General features: G+C 42.1%; 1 protein-coding gene across 4 annotated transcripts in view; it reads left to right on the top strand.

The window, feature by feature from the left end:
• The window catches only part of LOC115761214 (protein roadkill), a 52,440-nt gene that overhangs the window by 31,420 nt on the left and 246 nt on the right, over positions 1–20,774 (top strand). For 2 of the 4 annotated variants that reach the window (XM_030702902.1, XM_030702903.1), the window contains 6 exons: positions 18,303–18,453; positions 19,522–19,643; positions 19,710–19,871; positions 19,937–20,232; positions 20,317–20,495; positions 20,598–20,740. In XM_030702902.1, the coding sequence (XP_030558762.1) occupies positions 18,376–18,453; positions 19,522–19,643; positions 19,710–19,871; positions 19,937–20,232; positions 20,317–20,495; positions 20,598–20,740 (980 nt within the window). In that variant the 5' untranslated portion in view covers positions 18,303–18,375. Of the gene's footprint in view, positions 1–10,082; positions 10,248–10,298; positions 11,570–18,143; positions 18,189–18,302; positions 18,454–19,521; positions 19,644–19,709; positions 19,872–19,936; positions 20,233–20,316; positions 20,496–20,597; positions 20,741–20,774 lie in introns of those variants that run through there. The other 2 variants (XM_030702904.1, XM_030702901.1) reach the window with 2 other exon arrangements.

Raw genomic sequence — 20,774 nt, 5'->3', positions numbered from 1 at the left:
TATCCTAACTAGACATAAGTCCAAATTTCCCAGCCCCATAACTCGGTCAAATCTCATCCGATTTTCATAAGGTTAGGCTTTTTGTACATGGTTTGACCTCTAGATAAATCTGGCATCAAAACCTGGCAACAGTATTTTTAGTACAAATTCATGTAAAAATTGTACCCTAAAATTTCCTATATCGACATAAGTCAAAATTTCCCAGCCCCATTACTCGGTCAAATCTCATCCGATTCTCATAAGGTTTGGCTTTTTGTACATGGTTTGAGCTCTAGATCAATTGGGCATCTAAATCTGACAACACTATTTTTGGTCAAAATTCATGTAAAAATTGTACCCTCAAATTACCTATATAGACATAAGTCCAAATTTCCCAGCCCCATAACTCGGTCAAATCTCATCCGATTTTCATAAGGTTAGGCTTTTTGTACATGGTTTGACCTCTAGATCAATTGGGCATCTAAATCTGACAACACTATTTTTGGTCAAAATTCATGTAAAAATTGTACCCTCAAATTACCTATATAGACATAAGTCCAAATTTCCCAGCCCCATAACTCCGTTAAATCTCATCCGATTTTCATAAGGTTTGGCTTTTTGATCATGGGTTGAACTCTAGATAAATCTGGCATCAAAAACTGGCAACGGTATTTTTAGTACAAATTCATGTAAAAATTGTACCCTCAAATATCCTAACTAGACATAAGTCAAAATTTCCCAGCCCCATAACTCCGTTAAATCTCATCCGATTTTCATAAGGTTTGGCTTTTTGATCATGGCTTGACCTCTAGATAAATCTGGCATCAAAAACTGGCAACGGTATTTTTAGTACAAATTCATGTAAAAATTGTACCCTCAAATTTCCTATATCGACATAAGTCAAAATTTCCCAGCCCCATAACTCGGTCAAATCTCATCCGATTCTCATAAGGTTTGGCTTTTTGTACATGGTTTGAGCTCTAGATCAATTTGGCATTAAAAACTGGCAACACTATTTTTGGTCAAAATTCATGTAAAAATTGTACCCTCAAATTACCTATATAGACATAAGTCCAAATTTCCCAGCCCCATAACTCGGTCAAATCTCATCCGATTTTCATAAGGTTAGGCTTTTTGTACATGGTTTGACCTCTAGATAAATCTGGCATCAAAACCTGGCAACAGTATTTTTAGTACAAATTCATGTAAAAATTGTACCCTCAAATATCCTAACTAGACATAAGTCAAAATTTCCCAGCCCCATAACTCCGTTAAATCTCATCCGATTTTCATAAGGTTTGGCTTTTTGATTATGGGTTAACCTCTAGATAAATCTGGCATCAAAAACTGGCAACGGTATTTTTGGTACAAATTCATGTAAAAATTGTACCCTCAAATTACGTATATAGAGATAAGTCCAAATTTCACAGCCCCATAACTCGGTCAAATCTCATCAGATTTTCATAAGGTTTGGCTTTTTGTACATGGTTTGACCTCTAGATAAATCTGACATCAAAAACTGGCAACAGTTGTTTTGGTCAAAATTCATGTAAAAATTGTACCCTCAAATATCCTAACTAGACATAAGTCAAAATTTCCCAGCCCCATAACTCCGTCAAATCTCATCCGATTTTCAAAGGGTTTGGCTTTTTGATCATGGGTTGACCTCTAGATAAATCTGGCATCAAAAACTGGCAACGGTATTTTTAGTCCAAATTCATGTAAAAATTGTACCCTAAAATTTCCTATATCGACATAAGTCAAAATTTCCCAGCCCCATAACTTGGTCAAATCTCATCCGATTTTTATAAGGTTTGGCTTTTTGTACATGGTTTGAGCTCTAGATCAATTGGGCATCTAAATCTGACAACACTATTTTTGGTCAAAATTCATGTAAAAATTGTACCCTCAAATTACGTATATAGAGAAAAGTCCAAACTTCCCAGCCTCATAACTTGGTCAAATCTCATCCGATTTTTATAAGATTTGGCTTTTTGTTTATGGTTTGACCTCTAGATCAATTGGGCATCTAAATCTGACAACACTATTTTTGGTCAAAATTCATGTAAAAATTGTACCCTCAAATTACGTATATAGACATAAGTCCAAATTTCCCAGCCTCATAACTTGGTCAAATCTCATCCGATTTTTATAAGATTTGGCTTTTTGTTTATGGTTTGACCTCTAGATCAATTGGGCATCTAAATCTGACAACACTATTTTTGGTCAAAATTCATGTAAAAATTGTACCCTCAAATTACGTATATAGAGATAAGTCCAAATTTCCCAGCCCCATAACTCGGTCAAATCTCATCCGATTTTCATAAGGTTTGGCTTTTTGTACATGGTTTGAGCTCTAGATCAATTTGGCATCAAAAACTGGCAACGGTATTTTTAGTCCAAATTCATGTAAAAATTGTACCCTCAAATTACGTATATAGAGAAAAGTCCAAACTTCCCAGCCTCATAACTTGGTCAAATCTCATCCGATTTTTATAAGATTTGGCTTTTTGTTTATGGTTTGACCTCTAGATCCATTTGGCATCAAAAACTGGCAACATTATTTTTGGTCTAAATTCATGTAAAAATTGTACCCTCAAATTACCTATGTAGACATAAGTCCAAATTTCCCAGCCCCATAAGTCGGTCAAATCTCATCAGATTTTCATAAAGTTTGGCTTTTTGTTCATGGTTTGACCATCTAGATCTAGATGTATTTGGCATCAAAAACTGGCAACTCGTATTTATGGTCGAAATTCATGTAAAAATATGGATTAAAGTAAAATTTTCCCACGCCCATATCTCGGTCAAATGTCATCCGATTTTCACTAGGTTTGGCTTGTTGCTCATGGTTTGGAGGAGCTGACACCTTTTCCACAAAAATGGGAATAAAATTGTGCTTAAAAATACGCTGCTAGCAATATAAGTATGACTGTCGCCCATTTTCTCTCCCTTAAAGAGACCTGTGATTAATTGCAGGTAAATGTAAGCCATTCGTTTAGTACACACATGAGGTTGTAAAACCATCCTCACTTTCTTAAACACGCGTAAATCTACCTCAAATCATAGACAAGCCTCATCAACAACCTGTGGCTGTTGGTTCCACAACTAATTACCAGATAAGAATCCATAGAAAACAATTTTTATGGCTCCTCGACTTACCCTAACCCCCGTTGTTGTTGTTGTTGAGACTCGCAAAGTCAAAGGTCACATTGGGTGAGGGACAGACATAGAAAATTAAATAAGAATTAAAGCCAATTCGAGATGCGGAAGGGCCTGTGTTTTGATGGGGGAGGAGGGAAACAAACGCTGACAGCCGAAAACAATTAAGCCAGAACAGCAAAGGCCATAAAATTGTAGCCCAAAAACTAATAAGAGTGAGCTAGTCGCGGGTGCTCGACTAACAGATACCCTGCAGGCAACATACAGACAATAATTTGTTTTGTATTTGCTGTGCTTCTTCTTTTCCTCAGCCCCACACTTGGAAATGATTTCTTTAATTGCAAACTAACTTCTGTGTATAATAATATCCGAGTACTTTGAAATTTTAAACCCTAAAAAGAGGGTATTTAAAAGTATACATTAAAAAGCACAGCCTAAACTATTGATAAGGAATTGCTTTTAGTTTTGGACGGATTTTGTGAGAATATTCTTGAATTGAGAGTAATTCGGAGTCTAGCACATTCATAATGAGCTGAAAAAAAAATCGAAACTAGAAATCGATATTAATCGATTATCGAAAAATAACAGCTACAACTATTATTCACCCTTTAAATAAACATTTTCAATGGAAAAAAACAAGCTGAAACGGGAGTAATATTCTGCTTCTCTTTAGTTTACGGTTGCGAATGCGAATTCTGTTTTTTATTTTCTCCTTCATCTTGCCTTGTTCCGGAATGTGCTATCATTATCGAAACTACAAATCGATACTTATCGATACAACTATTATTTATACTTACGTTACATATATGCAGTGGATTCTAGACATGAAAGAAAACGAAGTCAAGTGGGAGAAATATTCTGCCTCTCCGCGGTTTACTGTTGCAACTGACTTCTGTTTCTTTCTTCCCCCTTCCGTTTCCCTTGTTCTTGGCAGCGACGTCGCGACGCGTCGGCCACCAACGCTGCTGCTCGAAAAAAAAGGAAAACAAGAAGAAACAAATTCGTGTGTGGCTCCTCCACTCATCGCTCTGCTGGCATCGCCGGCGTCGCCGAGGCCGAGGTCGACTCTCATGACTCTATGAGTGTGTGCGTGTGTGTGTGCTCGTGCGTGTGTGTGTGTTTGTGATTGTTTAGGCTCTGCGTCTGCGCTTGACACACACACACAAACACACACACACACACGCACACACAAGTTCACACACGAAGCCGCACAACTTTGGTGGTATTTAGCTGTATTTTTTTCTCTCTCTTTATTTAAATTATTAAAGAAACAAAAAGATGTATTATAACTGGCAAGGGGTTTCCTTTTCGGTCTGTTGCCCAGACACCGCATCCTATGCGAGATCGGGAAAAGGCAGCACCAACAGCTCCGAGCTCTGCTCTCACAGGTACCTGGCCCGCCAGGGCCACACACAAAGCCCCGCACACACGCACATCAAATTAGCCTAGCCGCAGCTACAAATGCCCAAATGAGTGTGTGTGTGTGTGTGTGTGTGTTCTTTGCATGTTGCTCCAGCTCTCACACATCTCCTCGTGGTCATCCATCAGAGGAGCATCCATCACAATGGCAGAGAGTCGTCAAAAGAGCAAGCGCAGATTGAATTATTTGCCATTGAGTCGTAATTGTTAGAAAAGTGTAGATACACTCAAAAAAAAATGTATATTCTAGCATGATCGGGATGAAATTCTTTGAAATTCTTGAAAACTTTTTTGTTTATCAAGATATCGTAGCCAAACTCGACATTTATAAGTTTTACTATGCGTCTTATATATATGTAAAATCCTTTCAACATCTGACCACTATATCATATAGCTGCCATAGGAACGATCGGTCGAAAAGTAGGTTCTTGTATGAAAAACTTTTTTGTTTTTCTAGATATCTTAACCAAACTCGGCGTTTATTAGTTTTACTATGCGTCTCATAAATATGTTAAATCTTATCTATATCGGACCACTATATCATATAGCTGCCATTGGAACGATCGGTCAAAAATGAGGTTCTTGTATGAAAAACTTTAGTTTATAAGATGTAAGAAATTTAAAATTGATTTTGAGCATATAACTCAGTGTTTTTTCTCCGAGTGTGTGGATAAGACGCAAAGAGACCACATAAGATCGGGCCACACACGCAGCAATCCGCGTGTGCAGGTGCCCGGCTGCACCTTTTAACGTTTAATGAGCGTAAACAAACGCCGTGGGAAGTCTATTGCAGCCTGCCCCTTCGGCTCTTATCCTATCCTGGTAGACTGTGGTTTTGCCTGCCAGCGGGAAGAAGCCTTAGCAATTGCATTTCAAATAGATGCTGGGTTTTTTAACAATCAAATTACGTCCTGCGATGTCCGTATGCCACTTGCCCACCCAGGGTCGAGGCGAGCGACGGGCAGGACACCAAAAGGACTCGCAGCAATCATATTAAGGCTTGTTGTTTTGACATTGTCGGTCGCTCGAGATAAGATCGACAAAGTCTGCTTGGGTGTTCCTTTGTCTTTGGTTCCCTTACAGATGGCTTGAATCCAGACTCAGGACTCGCTTTGACAAATTGTCTATAGCTCGAGCTGTAAAATATTGCAGTTGGTTTTGTGCATAAAGGACCTACAATTGTAGGGATCGTATAGAGCAGCACGATCTGATTTTACAGATTGAATTGTTTAACAATAGATAGATAATGTTGTAAGCACTAAAACCCAAAGAAAATTAAACTCTAGGGTGTCGAAGAGCAAATACACTTTCCATACCGAAACCCAAAGAACATAACAAAAAAAATTATTCTTTAGGCTGTCGAAGATTAAATACACTTTTTATGCTTTAAAAAAATACAGTACAAAGACAACAATTCTTCCTATTGTATCTATATCATAGAGATTTCATACAGTTTTCATGAAGATAGCGAAAAGATGAACTCGGCTTAAGAGTATCTATACCTTATCAACTGTGTGTAACACCTTTTCCGACAAACCTTTAATGCCCTTTCGCAAGGGTTTAAAAAAAAAAAAAAAGAAACCGACGAATGTTGAATAATCGTCGAAAGCAGCAAAAGCACAAGCCAAGGCCAAGACTCGACACGCGTTTTTTCGACACTTTTCCCGCACTGGCCAGCCTAAAACCAAGAGCTTCGACAAACCTGATTACGCAAAGTATAAAAAGCGAAAAAAAATCGAATCAAAATAATAAACTGTTTATGAATTATCGTTGAACTAGTTTTAATGGGCGCGTGACAGATACAATAAAACAGAAAAAAAACATTACCAAACTATATGTGTATGCTAAACGGCAAATGGAAATCGAAAATTGGGAGCTCGAAATGTGTCAGTGTTGGAAAGTTGAGATTTGTCATTGATGACGACAACAAAATGTGGGCGAAACAAAACTGAGACAAATATTTCAATGTCTGCGAGTGTGTGTGTGTGTGTGTGTGTGTGTGTGTGTGTGTGTGTGTGTGTGTGTGTGTGTGTGTGTGGGTGTGTGTAAATGCGGAAAATGGCGCTGGCTGCGCGCTGCTCCAATCACTCACAAAATGTTACATGGGCCACGAAAGATTATGAAAATTTGAAATGTAAATTAAGCGCAGCGCCAAATAGAAAACGCCAAGCAGAAACAAAACAAAACGTAACAAAACAAAAACAAAAAAAGAAGAAGAAGAAGAAGAGTAGTAAAAGACTGCAACCGAAACGGCAATTGCTGTGCAAAGTGATTACGAAAAAAGTCTCAAAGTTTCACTCGGCTCACTCGCGGCACGAGTGCGGAAGTTATCCCACGGCATTTGGGCAGCTCTCGCCGATGTGAAATGTGTGCATGTATTTCGCCGCTTACAACTCCATTTGTGTATCTAACCAAACTCCCCCCTCCCCCCTAAAAAACCGCCTGGCAACATTTACACTCAGCTTTTCGTGTGTTCGTTGAGAGCTGTATTTGGAATATTTTTTTTGTTTTTTTTTTTTTGTAGACGCGTCGATCATCTGTAAAAGCAGCTCTCGCAGGCAATAAAATCAATTAACACTTTCGTCAGCGGCGCCGCAGCCCACGCACTGCAGGCGTCGCAGTCAGCCGCCAGTCAAAGTTATTAGCAGAGGGGAGGGGGCAGAGGGAGCGCCCAAAAGCGCTCAAACGTTTGCTTTAGTTTTAATTTTGTCAAATGTAGAGAAGGTAACAATGCGATTGAGAATGAGAATGAGAAGGCGAATGAGATGACGTCGCGGTCGCTGTAAGCGTCGCTGCCTGCCTTGGTCGTCAACGCGTCGAGCTGTCCACATACACATGTGTGTGTGTATATGTATGTGTGCACGAATATTTTGCTTTGTTGCTAGTGAAAATTGGGTTATTGTCAGAGAGCCATCCATTCATTGAAGCGTCAGCAGGGGCGAAGCGGGCGAGGAGGGGGCATCGTTTTTATTGAACTTTTTGTTTTATTTATGGAAATTAGTGTCAAGTAAATCATGTGCATGCGCTTTTGCCATACAATAAATAAACATATAAACACACACATGCTCGGCGTTAGGAATTTCTATTAACAGCTTATTGTAAATCGATTAACTGTGCACCAAGCTCAGCTCTTCAGTGTTGTGAAAGTCGATAGATATTCAAGGAGTTTGCTGAACTGCGGACCAAAACATTTTGAAAGGTGAACCAGTTGTGTTATTTCCGCTATTGAAGGAAGTGGTCAAAGGCCAATGGACGTGAAATGGCCTTTAATATCAATACTTATGAATAAGCAACACGAACTTGAGTCTCTATCTCGCTGCCCAATAAGGTGCTTTTGGTGTGGGAAGTATTGGATCGTAAGTTCCGATGATGATGAGAACATCGCAAAGCGACTAAAATTATTGACGAAACACGTGACACTTAATTCCCTTTCTTATTGGGAACATATTTTATGTTAAAAGACTTCAAAAACTGTAAGGGAAATTTGAAGCTGGGAATTTTTTTTAAATTCCCCGACAGCTTAGGCAGCCAATTTCGCCAGTCTCTCTCCCAGCGATAACTCAACTGAACGCAATCGAAACTCTCGCCCAGCTTTCAACACGTTTCGGTGTTTGCAACTTCAAAGTGAACGACGCATTACTGTCAAATTTTCACACATTCAAGTGATGCCCAGACGCAGCTGTGGGCCCGACTAATGGCCAACAAATTGCCAGCCGTTGCAGATACAGTAGCTGCTGCTGCTGCTGCGGCTGTTGCTGATGTGTGGCCCGGGCCAAAGGACACGGACACACACGAAGACCCTACGGCCGATGCTAATTTGCACGCCATAAATGAAACGAATGTGTTGAGTGGCCAACCAAAGAGACAGAAAGGGAGAGAGCGAGAGAGAGAGAAGGAGGCTTCAAATGGAGTAAAGTGAAGAGCCGGCTGCTTCTGCTGCTGCTGCTGCTAGTTGGGTGGGCCAAGACAACGATGACGACGGCGACGACGACGACTGCAGACGACGTGACATGCGTTGCCGACAACGCCCCTGGGTTGATACATACATAGTTCCGCGTACATATGTATGCCTATGTATGTATGTATATGCAGTCTGAGAAAAAAACTAAGAATTTTGTGCTCAAATCGAGTCAATCTCCAAAAACCTAACGAAGTTTCTATTGGAAGAACTGTCCAAAACTATACTCAATTTATGCATGATGTATCCCTATTCTTGTAATTGTCATTTTTAAGTAACTCAAGTCTTTTGAGTGATTCAGTTCCGCCCATACTAGAATTATGAGTGGACAATGCCTCTGAGAGCATAACCGATATGTGCAATCGAAGTTGAAGCCGTCGCGCACTTTGATGTAAAGTAGGAAGCGCCGATAAGTCAGCCGCAACAGCAGCAGCAGCAGCGGCAGCGGTAGCAGCGCAAGGCCGCCGCGGCGGCTCAATTGAAGAGCTGCCTCTGTGACTAAATGATTAAGGCTTATCTGCTCGAAGGACCTCCGGCTTGGCCAGGCCGTTCCATCAGCCATCATCATGCCATGCCATGGCCTCATTCGCCTCGCCCTCGTCAGCCACACACTCACACACATATACATACAGACGCACTTGAATACATACAATTATCAGCTGCCGTTGGCCCTCAGCTAGCTCTCTCTTGCTTGCGCGCTCACTGGCGCACTCTCTCCGCAGTTGCGCTCAGTGGTTTTTCAGTGTCGCCGCTGTCGATTTTGCTTCCTTTTCCATACGCTAGTCGACCTCACACAAAGCGCCCCACCAACGCCTCTCACTTGACTAACCGTGGAGAGTGTAGGTGTAGGTGTGCTCTGTACGAGTCTAGTCAAATGTGTGTGTGTGTGTATGTGTGTGTGTGTGTGTGTGTGTGTGTGTGTGTGTGTGTGTGCGTTTAACGTTTCGCCATAGTACGTACTGCAGCGTCGACTTTGTTACATAGTGAAACGAAACGAAAATTGAAACGCTGCGAGCAGCGCTGCTGGCGTCGACACCGAAATTCGCCGAGCATTGAAATCGGACAGCCGCTCACTCAGCAGCAACAGCAGCAAGCAGCGACGTCGTCGTAGTTGTAGTCGTCGTCGGCAGCAGTCGCCCGACCCGTTGCTCAGTTGGCTACACTTTGTTTAGTTCTCCGCAAACTTTCAAGCGAAGCGGTTGTGGTTCGTTCTCAATTTTTGTGCGTCCGCTAAAAAAAAAAAGCTGACGGCCAAATTAGCAGCTGCTACAGCAACAACGACAGCTTTAATAAACGGCATGGAGCGTTGCAGGGTTTCAATAAAACTTTTCCAATAATAAAAACAATATTTCTTTTGTGGAATTTTGTAAATTTGTAAACATAAATTGTATCCATTAATTGAAAACGCGTTGAACGGTTGAATAAAAATAAAAAAACAACAACAATAAACATACAAAAAAAAAAAGCTTGCCAAAGAGCTACAGAAAATTTATTAATTTTATACGTGTGCCTGCGTATTTGTGCTTTTGTGTGTAAATGTGTGCAATAAGCAAATCGCTTAATACATAAGTTTATCAAATTAAATTCAAATACAAATAAAAATAATAAAAAAAGTAAATACAACAACAACAACAATAAGAGAGCCAATTTATTCAGTTATAAAATGTTTGAGCCGTATGTGAAAATCAAAAAAAAGCGTAACGTGCACGAAATCTATCAAAATGAAAATGTTGTCGATGTGAATTTGGAGCAACAGCAGCAACAGTCATCGCAGCCGCAGCCGCAGTCGCAGCAGCAGCAAACGTCGCAGCAGCAGCAGCAGCAAGCGTCTAGTGATAATTGTTGCTGTCAAAGTGGCCCGCGAAATGTTGCTTTGAGCAGCGCGTTGGCTGAGACGCCAGCAGCGAGCAGCAGCAGCAGCGGCAGCAACTGCAGCCGCCTGCAGCAATTGATATCAACGCCTCCAGTATTACTGCGCAGATCGTCGCTGTCGACGCCAGCGTCTGCGTCCACGTCGACGTCAACGTTGCCGCAACACCCACACACTGTTGCTGCTAGCACGCCATCGCCGCCGCCGCCGCCGCCGTCGCAGTCGCAGCAGCAGCAACAAGCGGCAGCACCTTCAGTTTTGCAACAACATTTGGGTCACCTGAATTACGAAAGTGGAGCAACTGCAGCAGCAGCAGCAGCAGCGGCAGCAACGAGAAGTGGCACAGCAACACTGGCGCAACATTTGGCAACACCCAGCAGCATATTACAGGCAGCTTTCAACAACAACAACAACAGCAGCAGCAGCAGCAACAGCAGCAGCAGCAACAACAGCAACTTACAAAACATTTTGACGCGCGCACAAAGTTCCTCCTCAGCCTCTGCCGCCGCCGCTGCCGCCTCCTCGAACAACTGCAGCAGCGCCTGTGCCGGCAACAGGCACTACAACGGCGGCAACAACAACAACAACAACAGCAGCAACAACAACAGCATCATTGCCAGCCGCCTGTTTGGGCCCACTTTATCCACCGCCAGCTCCAGTTCGTCCGCCTCCACCTCTTCCGCCTCCTCGACTCACCTGTCGCCGCATCATCATCTGCATAGCCATCATTCCGCTCTGACCAATTCAATAACGAATCGCATTAATCAGTCGATACGGCGGCATCTCAACCAGCAGCAACATCAACACAACAGCAACAACAGCGCCTCATCCTCAGCTACCACCAGTTCCAGCTCCTCCTCTGCCGCCGCCGCCGCCGCCTCTACCTCTGCCTCCTCATCACACTATCAGCAGCAGCAGCAACACTTTAATTGCGCTCATCCTGCACAGCAGCAACATCAGAGCCACAGCCATCATCATCATCAGCAGCACCACAGCAACAACTACAACAACAACAACCACCACAGCAACAACCACCACCACAACAACAACCACCACAACCACAACAACAACAGCAACAACAATCAACAACAGCAACAATCTCCTCTGTGCCTAGTATTATTAGTTAAATGCCCCAATTCGAAGGAGTTTTGTAACGCCGCTGCAAATTTCTGTGATAAAAGGTAAATAAACTCGAAGCCAAATGTGTGCACTACAGTCGTGTACATAAATATATATTAACTGAGCGAGGATGACGAAGTTTATTTGCAACTGGTTTTATTGAATCTGTACTTTTCGTGATGTAGTCTAACAGTTCTTTACTTAGCATAACATAACATAATCTGTTACTAACATGGGAGCTGCTGCCTGCAGCCCTTCTGTTAATGCGGGCCATTGATATTGTGACGTCACTATCCGACTACAATACGTATACGTAAATGTACCGCTAGAAATGAAAATGAATATGGAACGCCGTTGGGCAACTATTTTTCTATAAATTTTCATTTATTTAAACGCGCTGCGAACTTCGCTTCCTGGTGAACAAAGTCGAGCACGCGGCTAAGCAACAGTTTTCTGTAAAAATTGTTTCAGCTTAATAGCAAGCTCTACTTACAGTCTGACACATTTTTTAGTGCCAATCTCCTAACTTACCTTCTCTAAATTATGTATTTAGTGGAAATATTGTACCTCGTTGGGCGGATTCTCTTTTTACCGGAAGTCTAAAAACTAGTAAAAGTTTCAATAATTATTTGTTCTTTAACATTGCTTCAACATCTCTTTTAAGCGGACAAGTCCCGCTCAAACGAGCTTTCACTGTAGTTGCTCAACACTAACTAGTCAAGGCGCATCCTTGACGACGGCAACAAACCGCGCCATATTTGGTTTTATTTTAATGCATTTACCAACATTATTTGCGTGTGTTAATTTGGATGATTTGTCGTTTTACTCTTGCATTCACTCGTTCTCCACACACACATACAAAACAATGTGTGTGCATGTATGTCTGTGTGTGTGAGTGCTAGGTTATGTGCTAGTTCGGTTCGCAAACTCGGCGTAACCCACTTTTAATTTGTCGCTTTGTAGATGGGTGACCTTAGTGTTGAGCGCGAGATTGAGGCTGGCTGCCAGTGTTGGTAAGTGCGACTTGCTGCACTTGATATTAAAAGAGCTAAACAGCTGTAACAGTTGTTTCTAAAGAAATTGCACGTACATATGTTTTTCTTAGTTTTATGGCAATTGGATTTGGAATTGAAAAGATAATTTTTGCACTTGTTGTTTTTATTAATTAACCTTGGAACTTCGGATCGTCTGATAGGCCCGGAAGCGATAGCCTCTTTCTTGCGATTGCATTTACTTTCTTTATTAATGTGATTCATTTGGGAAATCAAAGAGAGAGAGGGAGAGAGGGATAGAGAGAGCGACATGTACCTTATGTGAAGACTTCAAGCGTGCACTGTACCTGTAATGGATATTATGCTTTTTTTTATTATGTCTCTGCTTTTGTTCTTGTTAAGTTGTGGTTTTTTTTTTTGCAGACGCTCTGCGCAAACGGAACGGGAAGTTTGCTTCAGTGCCCCTGCCACAGGGGTCAGAACTCAGGCCTCATCCGCATGAGCCCCTGTCAATGTAAATCCTATGTTATGCTAATGTTAATGTTAATGCTTATGTAATTGCTTAACGCATCCGTGGGCTAATGTTAATGCGTATGTAATTGCGTTGGCATCTCGTCTTTTCAACGCCATAGTGAAATGTTGCTGCAACAAGTTGCATATGAAATATGAATTCGAAACGAAATGCGTTCATCTCTTGCAACTTTCTCATTTTAATATCAATAAGTAAGCGTACATAGTAAATAAATTATTTAAAAGCCTATGTGTGTGTGTGTGTGTGTGTGTGTGTATAGTTTGGCGCAAAACTTTCAAAAATTAAATTAATTAACAACGGCAGACATCGATTGCTGCAGCTGCGGCTGCGGCAGCAACATGTTGCCAGCGCGCTGCGGCTGAGTGATTCGAGTTGCTTGAACTCTGCTCTGCGCTGCGCTGCTCTGCTCCAATCAATGAAATCATTGCTACAGATGTTTTTTTTTTTTTTTTGGTTTTCACTTTGCTTAACGCATTTCACCCAGTAATCATAAAAGCAACAACAACAACTAAAGCAAGCAGAAGCAATACACGCCTCTTTCACTCGGGCCTACATTTTGAATTTAGAACAAATCTCTACACAAATTTCTAAGCCAATAAAAAAAGAGAGAGAGAGAGGGAGAGCGAGAGGGAGAGAGAGAGAGAAATCCGGCAACAATATCAGCAGCAGCAACAACAACCACAACAAAAATGAAAGCACGACAAAAACAAAATGTGAAAACGCATGAAAGCCAATTTCTTGTCGTCGTCGTTTCCTTCGCTTCGTCGCAGTCGCCGCACAATTTGTTTAGAAAGTGCAGAGAAATGGTAAAAGCGGCAAAATGCAAACAAGCCAACAACAACAACAGCAACAATAACAGCAACAATAGTCGGCCAAGTTTGGCCTCTTGTGCACTGTAAAAATTGGGCACAAAATGTTTATTAATTTATTGATTTCATTTCATGCCTCAACACGATAATGAAGCAAGTTAATGACGTATGCTTAATGATAATTAAACATTCGCTTGAGGTTTTTACTATTATACAATACACACGCCACGCGCTAAGCCACAACGTGCTCATAAACCGCAGAGAGTGCGGCAGAGCGACAGACAGAGAGAGACTCTGAGAGAGAGTAAGTGAAGGAGGCCGCGTGTAAGCTGAGCTTTGCTGCGCTACGTCATCAAACAAGTTTTATTCGCCGCGCTTTGACCGCTGTTTTGTTGTTGCTGTTGTTGTTCGCTTACGATTACATAAAGCGTTGTCGCTTCGTTATTCGTGCCTAACAGCGATTTGCTCTCGTTTTACGTCGCCTGACTTCGGTTACACTGCGGTCGGGTGAAATTCGCTGCCGCTGCCGCTGTCAGCGTGTCGCTGACGCCTACGCGCCTGCGCATACAGTACACGCCACACAAATAAATACAGGCCAGCGACGGCGCGAAGTCGACGGCTCATTTCAATGCTGCTTGTAATGCTTATGTAACGAAATATGTTTTCCCTTTGTCATTATTCGTTATTAACGCGAAACTAGTGTAAACTTTCATTTATGTTGCAATGCTGCCAGTTAAAGTGTCAAAATTGAGCAAGATCCTGCCCTCCGCAAGGTCTCTCTCTCTCTCTCTCTCTCTCTCACACACACGTTTCCATTTCCTAGGTCCATATTTTGTTTTCTTTTTTGTGTGGAGTTGAAAAATAAACAATAAAACGATTCTATAAAAACGAACAGCATAGTTTATGTTAAAAGTAGACCGCAGTACTTTTGTGCATTATAAAGTTGTATAAAACACAACATTTTACAGTTAAAAATGTAAACTTGCAATCGTTTGCAAAAAGTTTGTAACAAAATAACAAAAATAAAAATTTACAAATTTCACTCTACTTAAATGATTTTATACATTTTATATAACAAAAGCAACAAAAACAACAGTAGCCGCAGCAGCTTCACAGTCGGCTGCGACTTTCACGAAAACTGCAAGTAAAACTGCAGAGAGAGAAAGAGAGAGAGAGAGATAGATACGCTGAGGAGCTTTCTCCTTATGGGTCGGCCTTTGCCTCGACTGCGCTGCCCCGCAAAGGCAAATGGACGCAGCGAATTGACGACTGACTTCACAATAAGACGAGGCAGATAAAACAACAGCAGCAGCAACAATAACAACAACAACAACAACAACAAATATAATAAACGTAGCGAAGCAAACCCTAACGATAAAACGAAACTTGAGCGTGGGAGCTTACAAAATTAATATGCGTTCAAGTGTTGACATCGCCCCAAAATACACATATACATACATGCATACTTGTGTATATGTATGACGACCATGGCGAAGAGCAAAGGCAAGGCGTAGACGAAGAGAAATTGCATGAACGACGGGTGGGTGGCTATTGTTTTTGTTGTTGTTGCTGCATTTTGTAGCGGAAGTGAAGAGATGAGCAGGCGCTAAGAGTAGTTTCTCTTTTGAAATCATTTTCATTGGCATGAAAGATCACATTATTTAAATTAAATTGCCAGGCCGTTTCTGCTCTGTTGTTAAATTTATCTTTGCATCGCCTATATATAAGTTTGATTATGTGTGTGTGTGTATGTAAAATGAAAAGCATTTCCTTTTCTTCAAAACGTTTTTCACTCGACTCTGTTGTTGTTGTTGTTGTTGTTGTTGGACGTGGAGTGAAAGGAGTATTTTTGCCGCTTCTCTTGTTGTTGTTTTTTATGTTGGTGAAAACGCCAGCAACAACAACAACAATAACAACAACAACATCCACAAGCGAGTGAAAACTCATGCGATAATTTGTTGTAAAAATGAAAATTTTCACCATTTTTATTATTGGCTTGCCTTTTGTTGTCGACATTCGTGTCTTAACGGGGAGGCCTTTTTTCTTTCAAATTTCATTTAAATGCTAATGAAAAGTTGCCGGAAGTATGTGAAAAGCACCACGCGAGTCGACTTCAATTATATAACAAACAACTTTTGGCGGAAAATTGGTGAAAAGTTGTATGTGTTTCGTTGCCCAATTTGGCGCGATTTTCTTTTGCAGCTGCCTGCTGCAGACCCCAACATATTTTTTCCTCTCTCTTTTGTCTCCTCTTCCTCCTCCTCCTCCTCCTGCTCGACAGCTAAGCGCATCTTAACACGTGCTGCTCTTTGTCATAAATTCTCTTTGCTTTGCTGACCTGGTGCTGCTCTCTGTCTACCCTCCTCTCTCCTCACACTCAAGCTGTCTAGGCAGCGTGTCCGTGACCAAATGCATTCGATTCAGCTGCCAATGGCGGCTGCGGCTGCGACTGCGCTGTCGGTTTGCACACTTAAAGGCATGAAAAGGCTGGTCCTTAAAACAAAGCTGCTGAACCCTGTACAGTGTCCACTCGATAACGCAAATCTTTACTATTTTACTGTTATTTAAACCAATTATATTAATTATTAAACAGCTTCAAAATTTACTATTTTACTTTGCATTTGGAGTGTCATAACTGCTGCTCAACTTTGCAACCCTCAAACGTTTTGGGTCCAGCCTAATCAGCTCGCGTGCTGAGTCATTCCTCACGTTGGGAGTTCTCGACGATTGCTGTAACTCATTAATCATCATGAGCTTAACTGTTCACTGAGGCTGCCCAAAATCACTTTAGTTTAGCCCTCCGCCCCCTTCCCCTCGTTTTGGCTCGTTTAACCTTAACTGCATACTTGTGCGCCATGGGCTTTACCTTGTGGCGCCGCCAAAGCATGTTTGAGGTAAATGTTTCCAATGTCATAACAAACAAAAGTTTTCGCTCTGGCCCTTCGCAGCCATAAAAAAGAGAGCGCCAAGCGAGAGAGAGACGGCAGCTTGTGCTTGTGCAGGTGTAGCTTTCAGTAAGCATGTGTGTGTGTGTGTGTCGCTCAATGCCAAATCAATGTCATTAACATTAAAGCACACTCACTAAAATTGAATAAAGCTACTTGAAGGTACTAAACCCGACGACTCAGCGGTCGCCAGCCCCGCATGATTGACGTCGGCGTTGACGTTGGCGTTGACGTTGGCGTCGACGTCGACTGCGCTGCTGCACGCTGACTTCGTTTTTGCGTTATTATTGTGCCTGCTGCTGCTGCGGCTGCTGCTGCGACTGCGACTGCGGCTGTTTCCGATGCTGTTTTACGGTTTGTTCACCTTGATAAAATTCGCGTCAGCCTTTTAACACACGCACGCGCTGTCACACACAGGCACGCACTGAAGGTCCTTTTCAGCGTTTGATGGCCACTGCGCGCGGCTCAGCAGCAGATGCGACTGGGCTAAGAAAACTCAAAGAAAATCTCAGCGTTGTTGTTGTTACAGCCTTGTATAGATGTTTCCAAGTTTTTCTATTCTTAATTGTATATAAAAATGTTGCTGCTGCTCTGTTGTGCATCTGCGGCAGCGTGAAACTGGCATTGTTGTTGCTGTAGCAGATCCTCGCTCTCTGCCGCGTCGCCGTCGTCGTCTCGCCCATTGTTTGTCAATTTTCCACTCTTGGCTACATTTTCGGCTATTGTTTGCTGTCATCTGCAGGCACTGCTGCTGCCTGAATTATCCTTGTCTCCGCATCCTGTGACGCATCTTGGCCGTTTCAGATTCTGATTTTACAGGCCCACACAACGGTGCAGTGTTCAGTTTTCATTTGCCGCTTCAGCAGTACGGTCGTGCCTTCGTTCAGTTCTTACTCTCTCTCTCTCGCTCAGACAATCCATAGCCAGCCTAGACAATCGGTGCTCAAAAGCTCACTTACTCTCTCTCTCTCTCTCGGTGCTCAGTTATGATCTCTCACTCAAATATCGCACAATAACGGTTAACGCTCAGCTTTCGCTCATTTGCCATATTTGCCATATTTGCGATATTTGCGCGCCTTCCTCGCAATTATGCGCGCTGCACATTTTGGCGCATTCCGTTTTGTGATTTCCGTGTGCCTGTGTCTCTGTCTCCGTGTCTGTCTCGTCTCCGTCTCGTTTTATACTGTTCAAAGTGTCTTTATATTCTAGCTTTATTGTTAACAAATTTACAAATTTTTTTGTTGATATTTCCGCGCGTCTGGGTTGTGTTCGTGCGCGTTCAAGCTGGAGAACTCTCTGCTCTTAAAGCTGCTCAATCTCCTGGCCCGGCATTCGAGTTCCAACAGCAACTTTGTCAAGATTGAGTTCGAGCGCAGCATCATGGATCTACTGCATGAGCCAAGGTGCTAGCTCCAGCTATTTGCATATAAATAAATGATTATATATAAATAAATTAGATTTTCATCGCATTCCGACTCGATCTAACCACACTTCTCTCTCAACTCTTACCTTTGCAGATTGCCGGTAAACGAATGTCAGGCAAGCCAAACAGCTAGAGTCACCTCGAACCTGCACGCATCCAGTAGCACAATGGCGGTCAGCCGTGTACCCTCGCCGCCCCTGCCGGAAGTTAATACGCCAGTTGCTGAGAACTGGTGTTACACGCAGGTAAGCCCCGCCGCCAAATCCCTTGTCCTCCTCCTGCAAAGGATTAAATTTCCAATGCACACCCAAGACACAATCCGGGACCTGAACATTCCTATGGATTTGCCGCTGCATCTGCTCAAATTTCATTTATGTAAACTGAATCCATTTTGTGGTTATATGCGTATTTGCACTCTCAGCCAAATGCATTTCCGTTTGTCCATCTGAATTTTACGTTACGCAGGTGTGCGCCGAGGATAAACTGAAACTGAAAACAAATCCATTTGGAGAATCGTTAAAGAGAGGCGAAATCTGTTGAAAAGATTTGCAATCGCCGACTATAAAACTGTTTAATCTGCCTGACTGACTGGCTGATTGACTGATTGACTGACTGACTGACTGACTGATTGACTGACTGACTGATTGATTGCATGACTGACTGACAGATTGACTGATTGATTGATTGATTGACTGAGTGACTAATTGATTGACTGATGACTGACTGGCTGATTGACTGACTGACTGACTGACTGATTGGTTGATTGCATGACTGACTGATTCATTGACTGACTTATTGATTGGCTGGCTAACTGATTGATTGACTGATTGATTGAGTGATTGATAGACTGACCGACTTATTAATTAACTGACTGTTTTGTTGACTGACTGTTTGATTGACTGATGATTGACTGATTGATTGATTAACTGACTAATTGATTGTCTGACTGATTGACTTACTGATGCTCCGCTCTTTAAAATAGTTAGTTTTTATAGTTCGTTATTTAAATTTCGTTGAAAACGTGATTTCAACGGGATACTTTTCGTAAAATCCACCCTCCTGGGTGAAAATGAAGGTTCCCAGCTTGCACAGACGAAACTTAAATTTTGCTTGCAATGCAAACTTAGTTTCATAGATCTATATAAGAATATTATGAAGGCGTAATTTACCAATGTCAGATAATCCATACCATAAACGTAAAAAGGGCTGTTGTAATACCGGACAAGGCCGGGTACTGCCCGCCTTTAGATAAATAATTATTTTATTTCCCTTTACTAATCTCTATTTCTCATAAATTCATCAACTTCTTGCAGGTCAAAGTGGTTAAATTTAGTTATATGTGGACCATAAATAACTTTAGTTTTTGTCGGGAAGAAATGGGTGAAGTACTCAAATCGTCCACATTCTCAGCAGGTGCTAATGACAAACTAAAATGGTGAGTACAGCAAAACAAAATATAACGGTTAAATACGGTTAAATACTAATGATTATCTTTTTGAAGGTGTTTACGAGTGAATCCCAAGGGTCTGGATGAGGAGAGCAAGGATTACTTATCATTATATTTACTGTTAGTTTCGTGTAACAAATCTGAAGTCAGAGCCAAGTTCAAATTTTCCATACTAAATGCAAAACGTGAGGAAACCAAAGCAATGGAATCCCAGCGGTAAGTCCAAAATAATGCCAACAATCGAAGATTATCCCAAATATAATATTTTATTCCGTTTACAGAGCTTACCGTTTCGTGCAGGGCAAAGATTGGGGCTTTAAGAAGTTCATACGCCGCGACTTTCTTCTGGACGAGGCCAACGGCCTCCTGCCTGAGGACAAGCTGACCATCTTCTGCGAGGTCAGCGTCGTGGCGGACAGCGTGAACATCTCCGGACAATCCAACATAGTGCAGTTCAAAGTGCCCGAGTGCAAGCTCTCCGAAGATCTCGGCAATCTCTTCGATAACGAGAAATTCAGCGATGTGACGCTCTCGGTGGGCGGCCGTGAGTTCCAGGCGCACAAGGCCATACTGGCAGGTAGGACAACTATATCCTACCAAGTCTGATAGAACCTATTGCTAATCTCTCTCTCTCTCTCTCTCTCCTTCTGCGCTCTCTTAGCGCGCAGTGATGTCTTTGCGGCCATGTTTGAGCACGAGATGGAGGAGCGCAAGCTGAATCGTGTCGCCATAACCGATGTGGATCATGAGGTTCTCAAAGAAATGCTCCGATTCATATACACGGGCAAGGCGTCCAACCTAGAAAAAATGGCTGATGATCTCTTAGCGGCTGCTGATAAAGTAAGTCCTCCACTTCCAGAAAAACTCAGGGAAAAACAAAATAACTGCTGCTTGTGTATTTAAAATGTATTGTAACTCATTTTCTCCTTCTCCCAATTACAGTACGCACTCGAAAAGCTGAAAGTGATGTGCGAGGAGGCGCTGTGCGTCAATCTCTCTGTTGAAACAGCAGCCGAAACGTTAATATTAGCTGATCTCCACAGTGCGGATCAATTGAAAGCACAAACGATAGATTTCATTAATACGTGAGTACCCACTGACTACTCGATCTGTCTGAAA

This window comes from Drosophila novamexicana, unplaced genomic scaffold, assembly GCF_003285875.2.
Source record: "Drosophila novamexicana strain 15010-1031.04,08,12 unplaced genomic scaffold, DnovRS2.1 tig00000463-arrow-arrow-pilon, whole genome shotgun sequence".
Taxonomy (NCBI): Eukaryota; Metazoa; Arthropoda; class Insecta; order Diptera; family Drosophilidae; genus Drosophila; species Drosophila novamexicana.
This window is presented reverse-complemented; position numbering and strand designations above follow the sequence as displayed.